This window comes from Rousettus aegyptiacus, unplaced genomic scaffold (assembly GCF_014176215.1).
Source record: "Rousettus aegyptiacus isolate mRouAeg1 unplaced genomic scaffold, mRouAeg1.p scaffold_m13_p_2, whole genome shotgun sequence".
Classification (NCBI taxonomy): Eukaryota; Metazoa; Chordata; class Mammalia; order Chiroptera; family Pteropodidae; genus Rousettus; species Rousettus aegyptiacus.
Window position 1 is genome coordinate 154,794,624 of NW_023416295.1, and position 15,085 is coordinate 154,809,708.

General features: G+C 31.0%; 1 protein-coding gene across 4 annotated transcripts; it reads left to right on the top strand.

The window, feature by feature from the left end:
• Positions 1-429: 429 nt before the first annotated feature.
• On the top strand, positions 430-13,206 carry LOC107502074 (C-type lectin domain family 2 member D-like). Of its 4 annotated transcripts, XM_036237618.1 has the most exons (8): positions 430-464; positions 2,685-2,810; positions 4,038-4,192; positions 4,879-4,993; positions 6,255-6,398; positions 7,839-8,008; positions 9,744-9,847; positions 10,371-13,206. In XM_036237618.1, the coding sequence occupies exons 4-8, from the start codon at positions 4,969-4,971 to the stop codon at positions 10,492-10,494; spliced, it is 567 nt and encodes a 188-aa protein (XP_036093511.1). In that variant the 5' UTR covers positions 430-464; positions 2,685-2,810; positions 4,038-4,192; positions 4,879-4,968; the 3' UTR covers positions 10,495-13,206. The 4 variants fall into 4 exon arrangements, with proteins under 4 accessions (XP_036093511.1, XP_036093508.1, XP_036093510.1 ...); XM_036237615.1 differs by lacking the exon at positions 4,879-4,993; XM_036237617.1 differs by lacking the exon at positions 4,879-4,993 and having other exon boundaries at positions 7,842-8,008.
• Positions 13,207-15,085: the final 1,879 nt, after the last annotated feature.

Genomic DNA, 15,085 nt, shown 5'->3' on the forward strand with positions numbered 1-15,085 from the left:
GAAAGGAAGAATATTCATATAGAAACATAACTAATAATAAGTGTATATAAGAAGAGTTCCAAATAAATTTTGTCAACGGCCTGAGAAGGGATAGCTAATTTAAAGGCAGATTAGAATGTGAATAAACAGAAGGAGAACGACATTTCCCTACTGGGTGGAAGAGAGTTAGGTTGATGCTTCAGCTTCTCAGGGTACTTCCAATTAGGTCAGTTCCAATGGCTCCCTCACTTACTACCCATGTACTTGGCTTTTGGCTTTTTTCATTAGGAGCTTTAGCTTTTTTCACGTTTTCACTTACTTCCTTCTAAGCAAGCCTATGATTAAGTGTGAATTTTTTCAGGCTTCAAAGTTCTGGGCTATTTATGACCTCAGCACCTCCCATCCTCTAATATGGTTATAAATATGAGTCATTTCTTATTGTTGCTTCAAGCTAGATCCTACTTAGACTTCTAAGGATTAATCTGGTAAGCTAACCATTTTTCATATTTGTCATCTTGATTTTGTAGAGTCAGCGTCATCTTCTGAGTGTGTGAAAGGATCACTGAACTAAATGAAGTTTAAAGAGCTCAGGAAGGACTGTAGAAAGACTCTCAAGGTGAAGAATGGAACTGGAAGAAAAAGTTCTGTTGAACAATTTTCTCCTAACTTTTCTGTCAAAGTAATCATTACTGAAAGTCTGAGTTCAGTGAAAATGCTTACAGACAATTAGTAAACCATTTTAAAGTAAAAAAAAAAAAAATAGGAGATATATTCCAAATGTATATAACCAGATGAATGTTGTAGGATGATTCAGTAATATAATTAACCTATGTTCTGCCTATTATTAAGTGTTTCTGGTCATTCTTTATTTAACAAGAGATAACTTTCTGGTTGTTCCCAAAGAGATACAATTTAGGGAATATCAGCTAGGAATAGATTAGTGGAAGATCCAAGTGACATGTGCGAAACTAAGGGTAAGCACAGAAGAAAAAAAAATAGTATTAGTTTTTTCTTAAGTTGTTCTTAAGGGAAGTCATAACTTTTTTGGCTACTGGGGAAATAATGTTGACAACTTAGCTTAAGGTAGAAGAAGTGGCCAGGAAACCGAACTAGAGACCAACAGGATAAAAAGGAACAAATTCTCATTTTGTATTTAAAAGAGGTTTGTTTTTAGAAAATGTAGATAAGTCCAGCTATACTGAACCAAATACTGTATAAAAAGAGTTGAGAACATTAATTTATTGATTCATCAAACACTGAATTCAGCACTTTATTTTGGATCAATTACTACGTGGCAATATGAAAATGAATAAATAAATTTTCTTTTATCTTGGAGCTTATAGTTCCTTAAAAGAGACAGATATGAACAGATAAGTATAATTTAATAAGTTCTATAAGATAGTTACACAGAGCCTAAATTGGCAGTATGAGATTAATAAGGAAGGCGACTAACTCTGCCAAAAGACTCAAGAGAGAAGGTTGTTTTTTTGTTTGTTTTTGTAACTTTGTTTTCAGTGGAGGCAAACTTTGAGCTGGGTAAACAAGTGAAAGAGAGCATATCAGGTAGCAGTAACAGTGTGTGCTAAGTCATGGAAGAGTGAAAGAATGTTTCAAAAATAATGCAAAGTCCGATATTGAAAAGAAGGAAGAGAGATGAACAGGATAATATAATTTGACATTTGAATTGCCAAGGGTCATTCTAAGGAGCTTAATTTTTACTTTTGGAGGTAATGGAGAGGAATTGAAAAAAAATTTAGCAATGAAGTTTATGAGTAGATTTGCATTCTGGAAACAATCTGAATGCAATGTGAAAGAGAGGGAAGAGACTGGACTAGAGGTAAAGTAATTGGTTAGGAGGCCAACATAAATGTCTGGTTAGAAAATAAAAAGGGACTAAAATATTTAGTAAAATTGGTGTGGGAGAAAAAGATACAAATTAAAGAGATTTATGTATAATCATAACAAATCTTATTTGTGGATAAAAAATAATTTAACAAGTTGAATATGAGTCCCCAGTCTCTAATTTGAGTGTCTTACAAGAGCTGAGAACAAGCTCTCAAATGTCAATCAAATTTGCCTGCAAAATTGTCTATAGATATTAAAGAGAAAATAAACTGGCAGAGAATCAGAATCCTGTACTAATCATCTGAGTAACATTGAATAATTAATTCATTTATTCTTAATTTATTTTTCTCATCTATAAAATATAGTGGTTAAAACAGGACCTTTCATTTCTAAAATCATGACTCTACTTGTATGAACTTTGTATTGTTATATAACTTGATTCCTACAATAGTATGTTGTCATACTCTGTAGCATTTCCTTAAATATAATGATTGCCCATAAGAGAAAATGGAAAAAGGCTGAAAGCAACACTCTTAGGTGAACTGCTTAATTTAAAAAAACAAAATAAAACAAAAAAAATCAAAAAAATTAAGTAGACAAAGGAAAAAAAATTCAAACAAATAAAAAACAGACCAATGGTGAAATTGACCAGAGGGACTTAAGAATTCCTCAACCAAGCTGTGGTTTATGAATTATTGGCCCAAATTCACTCTCATTTATTGCAAAACCTCTGCCTTGTGATGTTAAGATTCATTTCACTGGAAGTAAAGTGTGCTTCCGAAGACTTTGAGGTCAGCTGGGAGGTGAGCTTCAGCCAATCAGATGTTAATGCTCTTGCACTTCGGTATCTCTATGAAAAGAGCTTCTGGAAAAGCTGCCTCTTCAATCTGGATCACAGAATAACAAGCACAGCCAGACTCGCAGCCTGAGACAGTCAAGTTTGCCAGCTTCTGAGAGATAACTCTCAGCCAACGCAGCACAGACTGGTAAGTGAGCCAGGGTTTGGGATATAATTTGTAATTAGCATTAATATGGCCTTAGCTAACTGATACACAAGCAAAATTTATGGTTTTAAAATAGCACCTAAACTTTTGGGATAATTTTTACTACAGGTGAAGGTTTGGAAAAAATAATGTATCTGTAGATTTCCCCAATATCTATATCTATTTCTCTCTCTCTCTCTCTCTCTCTCTCTCTCTCTCTCTCTCTCTCTCTCTCTCTCTCTCTCTCTCTCTCTCTCCCTCTCTCTTCTCTCTCACACACAATCTGCTTGGTTCCTGAAATAATTTTTTTGGACATGTGATATAATATTTATGTATTAAAAACGTCAACATTCAAAATTACAGCGAACTCTTTATCTTATAGTTTAGCTTTAAAAAAGGAGATGACTTTGGCCTCCATATATGTCAAATGATACTTCATGATAATAGAGCATGAAGCAAATGGCACATTTTGTTGTTGTTGAACTTGATGTCTGCTTTCTACATCTGGAAGTAGAAGTTCAATATATGAGAACCACTCATGGCAATGTTATGAACATAGAGAAGTAGAAGAATATAGCTGAGTGATTACATGAACAGAGCCAGCTAGTATTTAAGATCTGTCACTTATCAGCTATGTTACTTTAAAAAACCTTTTAACATCTGTTACTTTAAGGAAGTTACATTTTCTATAAATTAATGATAATAACAAGCTCCTATTTGATAATGTTATTGTGAGTTTAAATTAAATCATAAGAGTTAAGAGCTCAGAAATAGCCCTACTATAGAATAAACTCACAATAAGTATTAGATATCATTTTTCCTTTTATTATTATGAAAGCAATTTCATGTTTTTTTCACTGAAGTCTAAGTTGCCATTTCATGCTCAAATCATTTAGAATTGGATCTGCAACTGGGATCTATAATGGTCAGAATTAACTAAACATTTTGATAGGGCAGGGTGATGGTGTGAAGACTCAAACAGTTGCTTTCATAAATCACTAAATCTCACTTTCTTTCCATCAAATCCAACAAGCAGAAAAATTATTTCAATCTTAACTACCTCCAGTGGGTCTTCAAACTGCAGTGAAATAGAATAGATTTTTGATGGCAATGTGCCAAAAGGTAAGGAATTACGTGAGTGGTCAGATTTCTGAGGAAATTTTGTCATAATTTTTATATTAATGTTACATTTTCCATTTAGATTGTCTTAACATTGTATTCTCATTTTAGATTGTCTCCCTTTATATTATTGAAGATAAACCCAAGTAGTGGCCGAGGATCTTGAATTCAGTGTGTTCACAACTACCAGTCTGTATTTTTTTACTCAAAAAGAGACATGAATGATAACATAAGGTTGACTAATGAGGGAAATTCCCAGTTTCCAGGTAAGAAGCACATGTATGACAGTCTATAGAAGGTGTTTGTGAAGTAAACAAATTTACATTTGGTGAGTCTCTGCCATCCACTCTGAATCCATACCCTCCTGGAAAGTCAGTGTTTCTATGCTCTTCATAGCTTTCATCTGTGTCAGATTATTTTCAGCTATTTTCCAAGGTATCATAAACAGATCCATACTGTGTGAATAAAAGATGCTGATCTTTGTACTATTTTAATGGCTTTATTTAGATAAAATTGACATACATTGGAATGCACATATTTAAAGTATATAACTTGATAAATTTTGGCATATATAATATACATCCATGAAACCATAAATTCCTTCAAGATAATGAACAAATCCATCAACAACAAAAGTTTCCTCATATGCCATCGTAATCTTTTTTTTTTTTTTTTTTTTTTTTTTGCTGCCACCTTCAGTATGCCCTCCTTGAGACAACCACGGATCAACTTTGTGTCACTATAAATGTGCATTTTCTAAGATTCGGATGGACTCATATAGCATGTACCCATTTTTGTTCAGCATAATTATTTTAGTATTGATCCATATTCTGCAGATATCAATAGTTCATTTCTTTGTCTTTTATTTTTTTCTGATTAGTATTTGCTCATGTAGATGTTCCACAACCTATTCATGAATTTACTCATTAATAAACATTTGTATTGTTTCTAGTTTGGGGTTATTACAAATAAAGCTGTTATAAACATTTACGTACCAGTCTTTGTGTGAACATATGCTTCCAGGCCTCTGGGGGAAACACTTATGACTAGAATGGATGGGTTATATGGTAGGTATGTATTTAGTATTTTAAGAAACTTCTGTACTGCTATCCAAAATGTTTGTACCATTTTACATTTCTACCAACAATGGATGAGGGTACTGATTCTTTCATATCCTCACCAACACTTGATATAGTCAGACATTTTAATTTCAGTCATTTTAATAGGTATGTAGTGGTTTGTAAATTTGGTTTTAATTTGCCTTTTCTTGATGACTAGTGACAATGAAGATTTTTTTATGTTCAACTTGCCATCTATATATCTTATTTCATGAAGCGTCTATTCAACTCTTTTGCTCAGATTTTTTATTGTGTTGTTTATTTTCTTATTAACTATTAACAGTACTTTATCTATTCTGGATATTCAATTTGCAAATATTTTTTCCCAGGCTCTAGGTTGTCTTTTCATTTTTTTGTTAATACTGTCTTTTGAGGAGCAGATGTTATTAGTTTTAGAAAGTCTAAGTTATTACATTTTGGGGTTGGATTGAGGAAATCTTTGTCTAACTTTAAGTAATAAAGTATTTTTGCTTTGTTTCTTCTATAAGTTTTACAGTTTTAGGTTTTATATTTACTTCTATTGTCCATTTGGAATTAATTTTGGTGTATGTGATATGGCATAAATCAAAATCTTTTTTGCATATTTATATCTAGTTATTTTGGCACTATTTATCAAAATTACTATCTTTTTTCATGTCTTTACCAAAAATCTGTTGTGTACTTTTGTATGAGTCTATTTGTAGACTTTTCATATACTTTTTACACCAACATTATGTGTATTGACAATTATAGCTTTATAATAAGTCTTTAAGCAAAGTAATGTTCATCCTTCAATTAGTCCTCTTTCGAACTTAGCTATTCTAGTTCTTTTGTATTTTTACATAAATTTTACAAACAGCTTATCAATTTCTATAAAAGAAAAGGCTCGATGAGAATTTTTCTTGGTATATGATGAATCTATAGATTAATTTGAGTAGAATAGACATCAACAATATTGTGTCTTCTGACTCATGAAAACAATATCTCTATTATTTACATCTGCAATTTCTTTCAGCAATGTTTCAAAATCTTTAGCGTACAAGTTTCACATTTCTTTTGTCAGATTTATCCATGAATATTTAATATTTTTATGCTATTATAAATATGTTATATTTTAATTTCCTATCGATAATTGCTAGTATATAAAAATATAGTTTGTATATATTGATATTGAATCTTACAACATTCTAAACTCACTAGTAATGAAACTGATAGATTTTTTTTTCTGTAGGAGATCATACTTCTTTCAGCCTTACTGTACAGTCACAAGAAGACTCGAAAAAGAACAAAAAGGAACTGTGTATCTCTAAAATTATTATCATCATCATCTTCTTTTTGGTAATTTTAATAATTTCACTAGCCACAATTTTAGCAGGTGAGTTTTCCATTTCACAAATATGCTTACGTTAACTCTTCTATAAAATATTTTATAGTACATATGACTTTTATACTTTAGTTCAAGATTATGGGTAATTTCAGATATCTTTGGACATGGACTAAGTATATGTTCTCTCTTCTATAACATGAGGATAATTAGCTATACTAAATATTGTGAAAGTAAAAATAACTTAATGTATATGAAATTTCCCACTAAACCAGTATTACTTATAGTCCTTACAAGGCAAAGAGGTTGTGGTAAAATTTAAATCACAACACTGTTTCCTTTATCAAGAAAGTCTTGTTTTGAAGGAATATCAGAGGAACTAAACAGTGTATTTGGTGACACAGTTAACAATGTCACCAGGTCTTTATCTCACTATAGACCAATAGCAAACAGTTTGTGAAACATTATCTAGCTGTAGACTACTTCACCCTAAACCATATGTTTTTATATAAATAGCTTTCTTAAGTTATTTCTAGTTAATGCTTATGTTTGCAAAAATATAAATTGATTTCAAGGTGCAAAACATTTTCTTTCTCTCCGCTTTTGCAGCTTGAAATGATAGGTTCAGATTTCCAAATTTATTCATAATTTATAATTAAACATATGGGTTATAAAGAACTGGGCAAAAAAAATTGTTACTATCCTAATGACTATGTTTTTACACAAAATATAGATTACTTTTAGACCCTGAAAATAACAAGATATGTCTCACCTTTATGATAGTTGACTTTAGACATATATCCTACAAATATATATCCTACAAAACAATTTTAATGAGATGTTTGAAAACATATACATAGGGATATATGATATAAATGTACATATATAAGTGTGTATATGATTTATACATGAATTTATGTACATATATTATAAATATGTATATAACATATCTATATATAAAGTAATATCTATAAATTAACATGTGCATGTTATATACACATGCATACATATATGTGCACATACATATGTATAAATGAGTTTATACAGAATGCATGTTATTAATCACCTATTCCATGAACTAGGCACTAAAATATACATAGACATGTGTATATACATGATTATATATATGCCCACATGTATATAAATGAATAGATATGCATATACTGTATCTACATACATACATGTATATAGTTAACATCATGAGAATAAATATAATCACCTAGAAGGAGCACTTGAGAAGAACGCTAATCCTTGAATTTGAGCGATAGTATCTACCTAAGTGGCATTCATCAAGAATTTCTTTCAACCTAGCAAAAAAATAAATACAAAAAACAAGGTGTTGTCCTCACTTAAGGAAAAACATGAAGAGTGATTAACGAAGTCTTTCTGATTGGAAAACCAATCTGCTGGATTTCATTCTCATGAATAATTGTTTTAAATTCTAAGTTTTTCACCCCTTTAGTACTTAATATATGATTAAATCATATTTAGTAGGAAAACAAAAATCTTCCACTGAACACACATCATGCCTGGATGACTGGATTGGTTACCTAGGAAAGTGCTTCTATTTTTCTGAAAATACAACAACCTGGACAGCAAGCCAGAACTTCTGCGTCTCTCATGAAGCAACACTTGCTGTGTTCCATACTACAAAAGAACTGGTAAGGCAATACTTTTGAACTATGATTATCTTTTCAGAAGTTATAGCTGGTGTGGAGAATGCACCCTGGAAATGGGAATGATCCAGAAAAGACTGTCTTACCCAGCATAGAAAGGGCCCTATTTTTCATATCAGCTCAGGCCATAAGAAGCAGCTTACATATATATCAGGATCTGATAAGATTTACCTCACAAGTTACGTCAAATTAACTCTCATGATACAAATTATAAGGCAACATTAAGGAGATGACTTCCCCCACTTGACTTTTCAACTGAGAGTAGAAGTGTTTAGAAACAAGTTATGTACTAGGCATTCTCCTTATACCCTATAGAGAGCAATTTATATATTGCTGCCCACCAGAAAGACCCCAAATGTTCTTAAAGGAGCTCAACCACATGATTACCTAATACCATCTTTTCAAGTGGAAACAGAGCATCAAAATCTTGGGATAGTCCAAAAACCTTTCCATAGTTCAGACCTGGAAAATCATAATAAAGCAACAGACTGTTTGTTGACCTATCTATTTTACACCAAATGAAAGTTGCATTTTGTGGGACTGTATTTTAAAAATGATAAACAAAGAGTCAGGATGAAGCATATTTCAAAAATACTGCAAAGAATTATAAATTGAGTCAGCATAACTATGAAGACTGGGGAGCTTTGGGGCACAGAAAGGATAAATAAACTTAAAAACATGCAATACAAACTGCCCCCAAACCAAAAATAATAGAGATGTAAAATGTCAGAGGTGGTAAGGGACAGAAAAGTTAATATCTCAAGGAGCATAGGAGTATATCTAACATTAATTGAACACTTACTCTATGAAGAATATAGACAGAAGAGAGATTGGCCCAAGTTGAAATTGATTATGTAGAACATTCTGACAAAGATTTTTAAATGAGTACATTAGGGTGGCTGAAAATTATAAGTGAAGTCAGGCATTTTATTTCTTAAAAATTAAATGGTAAGCATAAAAGAGTAAAAAATGTTCAAAGAAACTAAAGGCATAGAAAAAGTATCAATCCAATAGAATTCAGAAAAGGTAAAAGAAAGAAAAAAAATAAAAACGCAACATTCACAAATCCAAATATAACAGCAATTATAATAAACTGTAAATGTTTTAACTTATCTCTTGAAAGATGAATATTATCAGATTGGTTTTTAGAAAGCAACAAAGTCATTACATGCTACTTACACAGACATAGCTAAGCACACACGTGCACGCGCACATGAGATAAAATTGTATGCAGAGCAACTATTAGCCAAATCAAAACAAAACGAAACAAAACAAAAAAGGTAAGTTAATGGTAATAATGTCAGAAAATATAATGTATCAGAATGAACTCTGAACATATATAAAACCTTAATAAACCAGTAACTAACTATTCAATATATTTTAATAATAGCAGAAATTCTCCCATCCTAAAAGGCACCAAGCCTAGAAATATTTGCTAGCAAATTTGACCAAACCTTCCCAGTAAAGATTTCTCTTACAAAAATTCTTTTAGAAAATAGAAAAGAGAGAAAGCTACCCAATGAAAATTACTACAGAAGTTGTTACAGAAGTAACACAACCCATAAACTAGCTCATGAACCAGATAACGACAATATCACCTCTAAGATTATTTCAAAATCTAGAAGTCTATATTTCTATAAAGAGTATAAAGAATTAGGTGAAAGAAAATCCAAGACAATGAGGCATTTGCTGTTTGCGCTGTAAATTTCTTTTATTATAGAATTTCCTGAAGCGATACTCCGACAATTCTCAATATTGGATTGGACTGAGACAAAAACCAGGACACAGCTGGAAGTGGATGGATGGAACTTCAAACGAAGCTTTGTAAGTCCTGGGTATATAATTTACACACCTAAAGCTGGGGCTCTGAGCCTTTCCCACCATGGAGAGATCTGAGTTATAATCCATACGCACCACCTGGAAGCTTCCTTTGTGGTGGAAAATAAAATAAACCCAGAGAAAAAGTGATAATACAAATTGTTATACAAATTATTAATACCCATAATATTCTAAACACTATGCTTCATAACCATTTGACCTCCATAACAACTGCAGAAAGTGAGTATATTTATCTCCATGTTACAGATGAAAATATTGATGCTCTAAGATGTTGAATAATTAGAATATTTTGCAAAAGATATTTAAAATGTATTTAACAATAAATCCTGCTCTTCTCCATCATATAGGTTACATTTTAGGCCAGGCAAAGCGTATAAATTCAATTTGTTGTATATTCAAACAATATGGTATTGGATTAAAGTAAAAGCTCACGGCGGAGAAAATTTTTTTCTAACTGAAAGAGTTCACTTATCCTGTGGCCTTTTTCTTCTTTTGTGTTTTGTTTCAGGTTTAAAATAATTGGAATTGGAGAATGTGCCTATCTACACAAAAGTGGAATTAGCAGTGCTAGTACCCATTTGGTTAGAAAATGGATTTGCAGCAAACCTGACACATGTATTCCAAGAAGTTAAGAAATCATAGACCTACGATATTTTACATAAAATGTAGTTCTTATTTTTCTTGAAAGAAATATATTACATTAATATGAAAGTAAATGAAATTTATGTTTAGAAATTTTCACTGATATTTCACTCCAAATCTAAGTCCATTTTTAAAATAAATCTATTAGGTTCTTGGCATTCAAAAAATATAAGCTCTAGCATGTTTAAAAGTCCCCAAATCTCTTATAGAATAAAATTTTTGATTTGTAATACATTAAAATATGAATGAAAAATTTAAATGACACCCTAAGGTATTTAATTTTATGAATTCAGACTAGTGTCATTTAAAATTACTCTCTTTTTTTGCAGTCATCTTTCTTCTATTATCAATGCCCATTTGTTGGTTTTCTTTGAGTTTTGCAATATTTGCATTACTTTATGAGATTCGCTCACGAATATAGTATAATTCAAATACAGGAATGGTATTTAAATGTGTTGATTTACTAGCTAAATGAATCTCTTTCGCATACCAACTTCACAGCAAAAAATAAAACAAAAAGATTTCACGTTTAGACCATCATGTTAGGGGACTTCAAGATTTTGAGTAAACAGTCAGAACTAGCAGTGTTCTATTTGTGAATGCCAAGGACCTATTGCATAATGAACAATGAACAGTAAAACTTTGGTGGGCAAACAGATGAAGGAGTGGTTTGAATGTTCTGCTCAAACCTTTCTCTATTTAAGAAAAGTTGTTCTGCATCAGAATATATACGTTTTTAGAAGATAGTTTCCTTATGTTTACTCAATGTTAGCAATCTCTATTTGTAAAATAGAATTATTTTCTTGAAGGTATTGTGAAATCTGTGATCTGCATTCTATGGGTGCTTAATGTAGACATATTAAGAAAAATTTAATAGTTGTATTAAATTTTGGAGAATGAGATTAGTAAGAACTTAAGAAAATAACAGTAAAGTCTCATTCTTTTATCTTCTATTACAGATTATCTCCAATTTTTTTTCTTTTCACCTTCTCTCCTCACCCTCATTTTACTCTTTCCCACCCTTACTCCTCCACCCCATTCTTTATAAATGCTCATTTAGCTATTTTAATCTCAACATGAATAGAGAAAATGACTATCCACAGTCATATAAGTACCAAGATAGTAAAAGACTAAAAAAGAAAATTTCCTTTCTAGTTAAAACTGACTATTGTGTGGATTGTTAGAAAACTCAGGACTTTTTCTTAAATTCTTCATTTTATTAGACTGTATTGTATTATTACACCATTGTTCTCCTGAATCAGGAGTAAATAAAATAACTTTTTCATTGAAAGTTAGAATGTAAAATGATGATAAGGAACTTAGCAATAAATCTATAATTAGTTCAGAAAATCAGAGTCTAGATGAATGAACTTTTGATGTTTAATTACCAAAAAAAGAATTGCAAAAACGTATGCAAAGGATGTATAAAAAGGTTCAGTAACAGCACAAAGATAAAGTGTCCCAAAGTTGGCAAAGAAGCACCAAGCAAACTTCTTATAGAAAAAATATTTTTAAATTATCATGTAAAGAAAGTAGTGGTTTCCTAAGGAGAAAATTCCCAAGATCATTGCCAGCAGACTGAAAAACATATGTGAAGTTACCAAGTGTTGTACAATTGAGAAATTATAGTAGTCTGGAAGCACTGGAAAGAGAGGTGTGAGATGGAAAAGAATAAGCATTTGAGTTGAGGACAGGAATTGGGGAAGAAGTGAGGGAAGACCACAACCAGATTTAGGGGAAATTATGCTTTACATCAAGAAAAGTTTAGCCTTGATGCTTTATGTTACTTCTCTAAAGTTTTTGAATACTTGCAAATAAGATAATAATATCTTCAAATACATAAGTTAGAGCAACACTCAAGGCGATATAAATGTTATCTAAGAAATTGTTCAGAAGGCTTTTCAATTGACTAGAAGAAGACATTTGTTAGGAACAGTGCCCGAAACGGTGGCAGGGAGAATGAAGAGGAGTGAATGGATTCAGGAACACTTTCAAAGATAAAGTCTTAGAAAATTTAGGATGAGGGCGATGAAGGAGAAATAGATGTTAAGAATAAATCCTGGGTTTCTCACTAAGTCAATCAGATGAATAGTGGTGCTATTAACTGATGTAGAAAGAAAAGGATATTTAAGAATCAGAGAGTTTCAGGAATCTGGAGACAATCCAGGTGGAAATGTTTATCAGAAAGTAGGTTATAAAGTTGTGGAACGGAGAAGCAAATATGGACTGGATATATAAAATAGATGCAGGGATCTGAGGAATAAGCTTATAAAACAAAGGAAGAAAATTGCATGGTAGCAAAACCAGACGATTATTTGCTTAATAAAAAAAAAAAAGTCTTATATGCATACTTTTTCTTAATTTTTAAAAAAAATTTAAAAAAAATTTAGATGAGATCTAAGTTAAGGTAATTTAGGTTTGGTCACAGAGCTAGATCTGTGTCTGTAAGAGTAGAACAATAGTATAACTTGAGGCGAATAAATTAGAATAATACATATTTTTCAGAAGATAGAGATGCTACAATACTCTGAAGTATTGAATCTGCAAAACTTTTACTACTGAATAGTGTCCAAGATCAAGTAAGAAAATACACTAATGTTTATTGCTCTTTCAAGTTATAGTTTTCAAAATTATATCTTCATTGTACTAATCCTTCTAATATAGAGTAATAATGTCAAGAATCTTTTTGTATAACTCATGGCTTTTATGGTACTTAATGCTATTGCATAATTAATAACATAGATTTTAAAGTGTTTGCTTAAAGTCTATTAATTAATACTAAAATAAAGTTGTTACTTTAAAAACAAGTTGAGAGTTTTGGTGTGTTTAATTAAATTACAAATATTTTCATATCTCTGGTGAGATAATAATGGATAATTATGCTTGGAAGTGCATATTTCTAAAATTCTGGAAAGAGAACTTTAAGAGTTAAAACTTTTTATACTTGTTTAAAATTTTTATTATGCTTTTAGGTATAACATATGCACTTATGTGTAAGTATAAATGCATATATATTAAGTATAAGTATTAAGGTAACATGTTGATTTTTAAAACAATAAGTTGGCAATCCAAAGAATCTTAAAAATTTGAGTATAAATGGGGAGAAAAAGATATTCAGGAATATATATTTTTTATTATTAGTTTCAAGTATATAGTACATTTGTTAGACTCATGTAGTTTAGAAAACAATCCCTCTATATCAGTGATCATTTTAAATTTAAGTGGGTTAAATGCTCCAATTAAAATACATATAGGGTACCTGAATGGATAAGAATATACTGTTTTATTTAGGTTAAATATACTATACTTCAATTGACTTGAAAGATATTTATTTGAAAATGAGAATGCTAAATTGATTTACATATGATATCTATGGACATATATTCCCAGAACAGTAATTTAATATTTATGACCAATTTACTATTAAAAGTTTACTGATTGATTCTTTTATTTACTTGGAGTTCTGCTTTTAGTTTGGTCTAAAACATTCAACATGCATGTCAGGCCTACCACTCTTGAGATGCCATATCATCTAATGTGCATTTTAACTATTAAAATAACCTTATTTTGTTTGTTTTTATCTTTTTGGAAATCATTAAACAATTTTCTGAGAATTAAAAAAAGAATTCATTGGGAAAATGATAATGGCAGAAAGGGATCCCACGGAAGAGTAAAGAAGAAAAGTAACATGGGGACTTCATGCTCCTTAGTCAAAGGTGTTCACATGTGTTCACCCTGCTGAAATGGCTGCTTGACAAATCAACAAAGCAATGCTAGCAACTTCTGGCTTACCTGATGTTAGATCTGTTTTGGTTGTTATAGGTAATGCATCAGGATAAGGTGAAAAAGAGTTAATAGTATAAAATTTTTCAAAGAAGGGAAATGAGGGCCCGGGAAAACGGGAGCAGGAGTTGACAGAATAGGATTTCAGCAGCAAAGGAAACTAAGCTGTTTTCCTTTTGTGGTGGAGGGAGGCCCATGTAGCTCTCAGGTATAACAGAGGTGTAAGTGAGAAGTTAAAAGTGGTTTGTCTCATCGAAAACAGTACTTTTCCCCAATTGTAAACGCAAAAACACATAAACAAACATACACTCTAAAATAAGACTAAAGTTTAAAGATAAAAACTTTGACGTGCCATAAATTACAATTATTCCATTTATTCCCAAAACTTTTCCACTAAGGATCTTCTAATTTACATTATTTAATATGCTCCCTTCCCAACAACTAGTATCACTGAATAATTTAAAATATTAATTTTGAGAATTGGGTGGTCTAATAACTTTAGTTGTGATTTGGGCACTCTAATTCCTCATTAAAAATATAGACAGGTATATAATGGAAATAATAAGACAAACTTTGATTTTTATTAGAGTTTTTTTGGAATGGCTAATTAAATTCACAGTAGTTTTTAGAATTCTCATATCATAAGTTTATAGGTAAAACATTTCCTTATGTGTAAACATAAATTTTAGAATTTAATGGGAAATATTATTTCATCAATAATCCTTAAGTAAGAATTTAAAAAATGTAGTAGACTAATTGTTTAAGCTGATAAAACTTCCTGTTTTAATATTTAATTAT

Excerpts from the sequence above, each read along its gene's own strand:
- LOC107502074 (XM_036237615.1), top strand. The coding sequence starts at position 4,144 with ATGAATGATAACATAAGGTTGACTAATGAGGGAAATTCCCAGTTTCCA. Across the intron at positions 4,193-6,254 it reads GGGAAATTCCCAGTTTCCAG|GAGATCATACTTCTTTCAGC; the intron begins GTAAGAAGCACA and ends TTTTTTCTGTAG. Across the intron at positions 6,399-7,838 it reads ACTAGCCACAATTTTAGCAG|TAGGAAAACAAAAATCTTCC; the intron begins GTGAGTTTTCCA and ends AATCATATTTAG.